Source organism: Amia ocellicauda, chromosome 8 (assembly GCF_036373705.1).
Source record: "Amia ocellicauda isolate fAmiCal2 chromosome 8, fAmiCal2.hap1, whole genome shotgun sequence".
NCBI lineage: Eukaryota > Metazoa > Chordata > Actinopteri > Amiiformes > Amiidae > Amia > Amia ocellicauda.
Genome location: NC_089857.1, coordinates 25,898,257 through 25,905,959, shown reverse-complemented (window position 1 = coordinate 25,905,959; position 7,703 = coordinate 25,898,257). Strand labels below are relative to the sequence as shown.

Genomic DNA, 7,703 nt, shown 5'->3' with positions numbered 1-7,703 from the left:
TATTTTGGCAAACCTTCACAACTATGTACACATTTTGAAGGACTAATACTTTGAGATCTCATACACAATGTCAGAATTTCTTTATTTTTTGGAACAATGTAAACTATCAAATAATGAATATGCAATGTATTCCAGCAAACCATTACAAATGATCCAGGGTAGAATGATTAATTGCCAATGAATATTATGAATTTGATCATGCTGATCAAAGTACAATACCCCCATTTATAAAGCTTGTTCCAGATTTTCAGACAGAATATCACTTTCTAATAAAAGGTGGTGAAAAAAAACAAAAACACCACCCTAGAAGGCTATTTTCATTTACATAATGATCTTGGGTGCTTTGCAGGAGAACAATTCTAAACTCGGATTACAATAAACTGGTATATAAATGCATAAGAAATGTAAAAAAACTTGGATAAGTAAATATTTTGGCACATACCATGGGTAGATGTTTATTTTTAAACCCATTCAGCAATGGTACATATTCACACAATTAATGTAACAAACTTTATTGAAAATATTTATAATCCTACTTGAACAAAAAGCGAATATCAGGCACTTGCTTCACTGACAAAAAAAAAAAAACATTTTCTTTTAAATTGTATACCCCCCTCCCCTTCGACATTTACAAAGCAGAATTTATATTTGTCCTCTGTATGTTGATTGAGCGTTGTTGCTGTGAAGAATACAGCTCGTGCACAGGAGTTGACAATTTGTACGCTCCCAAGTATTCACTGAATACCAGTTTAATGAACATTGTCCCAGAAGATTCAATTGAAGATTCCAGAAGTCCACGTTATTCTTTTGGAAGAGGCCTTCTGAACAAAAGGATATGTGGCTCTAAACAATTAGGGAGAAAAAAACAACTTTAAAATATATATAATATATACACAAACTTATAAAACATCCATATTGTGACTATTTTGATTCAGTGTTCCTGCCCCAGGTTTCTCAAATCTAACTAAAAAGTAAGAAAGCTCTTAAATAAAAAAATGAGTTATCATCCTTGAGTATTCAGACTACAAAATTAGTGTTTTCATATCACTTTACCTAGGCAACAGCACATTGTTTCACTTTTAAGGTGAAGTACATTATACACAAGAACCTACAATATACAACTTTATCTAATCGAATATGTATGTTGTGACAGCTGCATGTTGTCCTTCATAAGTGTGTCTGATAAGAATTTACAATGGGTTTAAACATGCTATAATCTGTACAAGATTAAAATGTCATACAAAATTATTTATTATTGCCTATATTTAAATTTAAGTACTTCACCATTATATGGACTTTGTTACAAAACCAAAATTATCCCTGAAATGTAATTGCTCAAGACACCTTAACACATCTTGTGTTTCAGAGCATTTACAATCAATCCATGCCATGATTACAGTCCACCGAATCACTGATTAGGTGCTTTAAAGTGGTAATGCAGATTGAGGTTTTAAACCCTGTTTTACCTTAGTATAAAGGCAAATCTGGTAATAACGAAAGCTGTGAGCATTACACCCAAGTTTCAGTCATGCTTTAAATGACAAATAAAAAAATTATATGGTTGAATTAGAAGAGTGGTGCTACAAGCAAGTCCTTACTATTTTTTGCAGATGGTCTTGCCACACTTCTGAGTAAGGCAGACATTTAGGTTTGAGTTGAACCGAACAGACTAATTCCATAATAATTGTATTTGAAAACATCAAATAATGAAAGTGATATACAATACAAATTAGGTTTAAACATTTGTATCCATGTGCAGCTATACATTACAGGTTTTATTAATTCCTCCACTTGAAGGGTGCTGTTACTAAGAGGAATTCTCATCAAGCCCATTTGGACAAACAGTGTAAGGACGTCTCTACATACCACCGCTGGTGTAAGGGCATGAAAAGGATGCATGAAGGCATGAAGCACATACCAGGCTCGTGGATCATGTAGTGAACCCATCCAAGACTTTGCTGCACTCCCAATCGCCTCCATTCATCTTCAGACATTAGGTGGGTTTTGGGTACTTGTTTTGCCAGCTCCTTCGGTAGCATTACATGCCTGTTTTATATATAAAAAAAATGAAAATGCATTCTAAAACATAAATCACTAAAGGTTAGCATGCATGATCGTGTAATTCAAGAGTTAAGATTCCCATTTCAATTAATGACTTAACATTTTGAAAAATACACCACCTCAAAGCACATGGAGAAAATCAGACATCAATTCTTAATAGTTTTGAAAAACATTGGGAAAGCAGGGGACTGTTAGTCACTAGTCATACTCTAGTAGAAAATGTGTCTAGACCTACATTTTATCCATGTTATGTAAACAAGATGAATGTTTTGAGGTACACACGACCTGATTAAACTTAAGTACACGAATGAAAATTACGGGTTACATATTTACACATCGAATTTAAAATGTTTTCGAAGCCTTTTGCTGTACAACACAAAATGCCCGTTTAATTCCCATAAAAATGTTTTAGGACTAGCGAAAACCAAGAGACACCATATGTTAATAGCATAAGAAATGTATTGCTATGAGTTGGGGCCTAAGTATTTTGGGAATGTTAGGTGGGAGGGAGAGAGAAAAAAACACGCACATTAAAAACAGCACATTCATATTAAACTGTAATACCTTTCTCTCTATGCTCGACAGCAATGCGAGCTTTTCTATCAACTCCAAATCCTTTCTGGGGACAGGAAATAAACTCCAAGCGCTTCCTCTTTATTGGGTAGTGGTCACCGAAATGGCGTCCATTTTCAACGACTTTTGTAAGTTTTAAAAACAAGTTTCTATAAATCTGTCTCTGATTATTTTGCCTTAGAAAACTAATAAAAAGAAGAATTACTAACCATAACCCATCCTAAACGAAATAAACCATCCTTTACTGAACGAAAAGCACGCCGCACAACTTCCGCATGGCGGACAGGACAATTTGAGCGCTGCGCCGCCGTCCGAAACTACTACAGGCATCACGAATGGTTACGACCTACATTTAGCCGTTTCCATCAAAGCATTTAAAGTGTTTTAAAAACAAACTCAAACTGACACATAGGTCTATAAATCGGTATAAAAAGGTAACGTTTATATTCTCGCTTTAAAAAATAAATAAATACCGAACCCGCTGTCTGCCGCAGCAAGTATCAACGCGATTTCATTAAATACTTAACCGGCCAAGTAAATCATTTGAACTAATGGTCTAAATAACCCTTACCTGTATTCATAGTACTCATCTGTGTATTTGTCAGAATAGTATATTTGCTTATGAGCCATCTTTTATGGCGGTGACGATACACACTGTTTAGGGGAAGAAATTAAGTTTCCTTCTGCTCTGAAAAGTATTTTCTTCTTCCCCTCACGCTTTTCCAACTGACACAGATTTAAAAGTGGAAAGCACCAGCGAGTTGAACAGGAATAACAATCGTCCGATTGGACGAATCACACCATGTGACCCGACTCAAGCAGAGGATCACGGGAAAGGTTTGGGGCACTGCAACGTGATTTATGATAGGACTGTCGGAAGAGCATTTTCCTGTAGTGTACATTGACTTCTGTATCCTTTTGTGTTTGTTTATTATGGATATTATTTGAATTGAAAGTTGGCTCGCCTGTTTATTTAGTGCAGCACTCATTAAAGAAAGAAAGTTACAACGTGCTGTTTTAACAAATTACAAACGAGCATACGTTTTCGGCGCAATGCACAGGGAACCTAAAAGGTTAAAACCTCCTCTCCTTTTTAACATGATTTAGTACAGTCATGGGCCAGAAATTTGCTACGGTCTCACAGCATTTTATTTTAAAAGATTGGTATATGATTATTGTTTGTGGGTTAATCTGCATTACTTTTAGCTTGGACATTGTATTTGGAAAGTCTTCTATATGTAAAAAAACTTAATGACTGCTATTTTTTGTCATAGACACCATTGTCTTAATCGAAAACTCTTACTAGCTAAAATGAGATTAATGATATTTGTCTTGACATTGCACACATTTCCTAAATTAAATTTGGATTAATGTGTATTTTACACATTTTTTAATGTCACACCACAAGACTGCAATGTCACATCATAGAACACAATATATTTAGTAATGATTTGTCATGCAACAAATGAGACAATAGAAGATAGACAATGGGAATCATTTTGAAACAAAACAAACCTTTTATATCTTAGCTTTAGTAAATATTGGAATTTAATATGGACACAAATTTAAAAACATAATTTTGTAAACTCCACTAAAACTATAATTTTTAGAATTATTCTGTTTTAAGTTACTTTATAACAATTTTCAGTAATACTAAAAACTGTAATATTAATTCTGAATTAATTAATTCTGGGAAACAATTTTAACATTGTCCTTTATGGCTCAATACATTATTTTTTACAAAGACAGTTTAATTGTTTAAATGAGGCTGACCTAGACTCATAATAATGATACATGGTAAGATGTATGTTTTGAAAAAATACATCATATGACAGTTAGTTTTACTGTTGTCTGGACTCATGGAGTGGATTACTCAATTCTTCTCAATGTCTGCATCTAATTCTTGATGTTCTGCCTCAATGTGAGGCTGTATCTCAAAATCGTGCATGATGTCTGAGATTTCTGAATAATACTGACAACTATCAGATATGAAATATACAGACATGTTCAAATGTGTTGGTACCCTGCCACAAAAAATGAAGAATGCACAATTTCCACTGAAATAACTTGAAACTGATAAAGTAATTGGCATCCACCATTGTTCATTCCATATTTAATAGAAATCAGACTTTGCTTTTGATTTTGTTTTTCAACATAATATTGTAAATAATAAAACAAATTAAAATGGCATGGACAAAAATGATGGGACCCTCAACCTACTCCTTCTACTGCCTTCTCCAGACTGCAAGTTTCAGCTCTTTCCATAAATGTTCGATAGAATTCAGATCAGGACTCATAGAAGGCCACTTCAGAACAGTCCAATGTTTTGTTCTTATCCATTCTTGGGTACTTTTAGCTGTGTGTTTTGGGTCATTATCCTGTTGGAGGACCCATGACCTGCGACTGAGACAGAGCTTTCTGACACTGGGCAGTACGTTTCGCTCCAGAATGCCTTGATAGTCTTGAGATTGAATTGTGCCCTGCACAGATTCAAGGCACCCTGTGCCCAAAACATAACTGAGCCTCCTCCTCCATGCTTCACTGTAGGTATGGTGTTCTTTGAAAGCTTCATTTTTTCATCTGCGAACATAGAGCTGATGTGACTTGCCAAAAAGCTCCAGTTTTGACTCATCTGTCCAAAGGACATTCTCCCAGAAGGATTGTTGCTTGTCAATATGCATTTTAGCAAATTCCAGTCTGGCTTTTTTTATGTTTTTCTTTCAAAAGTGGAGTCCTCCTGGGTCTTCTTCCATGGAGGCCACTTTTGCTCAAAAAGCAATGGATGGTGTGATGAGAAACTGACGTACCTTCACCTTGGAGTTCAGCATGTATCTCTTTGGCAGTTCTGCATTTCTGCCATTTGCACTATCCTTCTGTTCAATCTGGGGTCGATTTTCCTCTTGCGGCCGCCCAGGGAGGTTGGCTACAGTTCCATGGACCTTGAACTTCTTAATAATATTTGCAACGGTTGTCACAGGAACATCAAACTGCTTGGCGATGGTCTTGTAGCCTTTACCTTTACCATGCTTGTCTATTATTTTCTTTCTGATCTCCTCAGACAACTCTCTCCTTTGCTTTCTCTGGTCCATGTTCAGTGTGGTGCACACAATGATACCAAACGGCACAGTGACTACTTTCCTCCATTTGAATAGGCTGAATGACTGATTACAAGATTGGAGACGTGTGATACTAATTAAAGAAACTAATTAGTTTAGAAAATCACTATACTCCAATTATTTATTATCTTTTCTAAGGGGTACCAACAAATGTGGCAATATCTTTTTAGAATGAGCAATAATTAATCTCTTTTCACAGCTTCTTTGCTTTATTCTATGACATACCAAAGGCATGCAAGTATACATGATGCAATACCTTTTAATTTAAAGGAATTAAGCATTATTTCAATGAGCTTTAAAGGTACCAACAAAATTGAGCACATCTGTACTGCCAATTTATTGCAGCTTGCTGTCTGCCCCCTATTCCCCAATAATGCTTGGACTTCTGAACTCACTAGTTACAAGAATTAGAACTCACTCTCTGAACTAACTAGTTACAATTTTCAGAAAAGTCTTAATGTAGAGCTATTTAACTATTTCTTAAAATTTTACTTAAGGATGCTAAACTACTGTGTGGTGGATCCAGTTAAACTGTTGTAGTGCCCTGTCATCAGGTATACCATATCACTTTTCTATAACCTATCCAAATCATTCTACGCAGCCTATAGTAGGAATGCATCCAAATCCAGGATTCGGTTTCCGATTCTGTCGAATCCCTTCCATATTTTGAGGTATTCAGATCTTGCCAAATGCTTAGGATTCGGTGAGCCAAACCCACTTTGTCTTCACAAGCACAAACATACTTATGCAAAGTGAGGTCTATTGGCAGTTCATTTCTGGCTTTTGTCTACAGCAGTGCATTTTGTTGTTTTGGAATGTGAAAAAAATAACTAAAACAAGTTCAGTGTGGAAATATTTATCTGTGAGAGAGGTTGATTCTAGTAAAAAAACATTATCTTCATGCAGTGCAGAATTATCTCCTGGAAGAAAAGAAGTGAAACAGTACACCACCATTGTTAAAACTCTTGTGTCTGAAGCATTCAGTGGAGAATAACATATGTATTGCAAGTGGTTGGGCCTGCTAAAATGATCTATAGCAGTGGCAGTAATTCTGCTAACCCTGCCTTGGAAATTGCCACATAACCCTCAAACACAGAAAGGATGCTTGACTTTGCAGCCCCAAAACAGCAGTGGGCTTCGAGTAACATTATTGCTAAAACAATGCACACATTGTGGGGTGAACTGTTTTACAGTGCCAAACAAGTGGCTACAGGTGCTGTCAAGTCACAATTGAATGCCTTTTATCTAGAACTTGTCGTTTTCAGAACAGGATCCAGTGCAGTGGTGGAAGACAAACAGATACCATTTTCTTTTACTGGCAAAAATAGTCCAGGTGTACAGTACCTCTGCCCCTTTTGCAACATCTGTTTCAGAGACTATTCAACACTGCAGGGGACATTTGCTCACATATGCTACGTTTACACTCCAAGGTATCCACTGCAGTGACATTGGTCCAACAGCCAGCATGAGTCTTTTCAACATTCTGTGTCGTGCTTATACTGTTGATGGGCAGTTATTATAAACAATCATTATTAAAGATCTGTAGAGGTTTCAGAACTTCTCAGAAGACACCAGTCAAAAGTAACATGTTTATTACATAAACTAAATACAGCTCTCCTCTCACATGAATTTGAAAAAAGAAGTGACTACACCTTGTTAAAATCCAATTGTACAAACTGAATTACCATATGCTTAATAATTAACATATGCCTGTGATTATTTATTACTGTTGTAGTTGTGTGTGATGTGTTTGAAAAGTGATTATGTGGCACTGGTCAAAAGGATATCAGCCTTTACTGCTAGTCAGCAGACTCCAGGCAGCAAATGTTAAGATTAAAGCCTTTGTTAAAGCCCTCAACCAAATACCTGTGTTTACAAGCCCCGAAACACACAACCTTTATACTGTTTGTGCTGATTGAAATAATCCACAGACAATAGCTATATACATCACCA

At 35.9% G+C, this 7,703-nt stretch overlaps 1 protein-coding gene across 1 annotated transcript; it reads right to left on the bottom strand.

The window, feature by feature from the left end:
- Positions 1 to 63: 63 nt before the first annotated feature.
- Positions 64 to 3,398, bottom strand: LOC136754723 (cyclin-dependent kinases regulatory subunit 2). The gene is made up of 3 exons (XM_066710821.1): positions 3,206 to 3,398; positions 1,919 to 2,046; positions 64 to 843 (listed from the first exon to the last, which is right to left on the bottom strand). Exons 1-3 carry the CDS (start codon positions 3,262 to 3,264, stop codon positions 800 to 802), a joined length of 231 nt encoding a protein of 76 aa, XP_066566918.1. The 5' UTR covers positions 3,265 to 3,398; the 3' UTR covers positions 64 to 799.
- Positions 3,399 to 7,703: the final 4,305 nt, after the last annotated feature.

Bases quoted from the DNA above. Each gene is read 5' to 3' on its own strand.
- LOC136754723 (XM_066710821.1), bottom strand. From the start codon at position 3,264: ATGGCTCATAAGCAAATATACTATTCTGACAAATACACAGATGAGTAC. The intron at 2,047-3,205 runs GTAAGGGTTATT...TATATAAAACAG, and splicing joins GATGAGTACTATGAATACAG to GCATGTAATGCTACCGAAGG. The intron at 844-1,918 runs GTATGTGCTTCA...CTAATTGTTTAG, and splicing joins CTACATGATCCACGAGCCTG to AGCCACATATCCTTTTGTTC.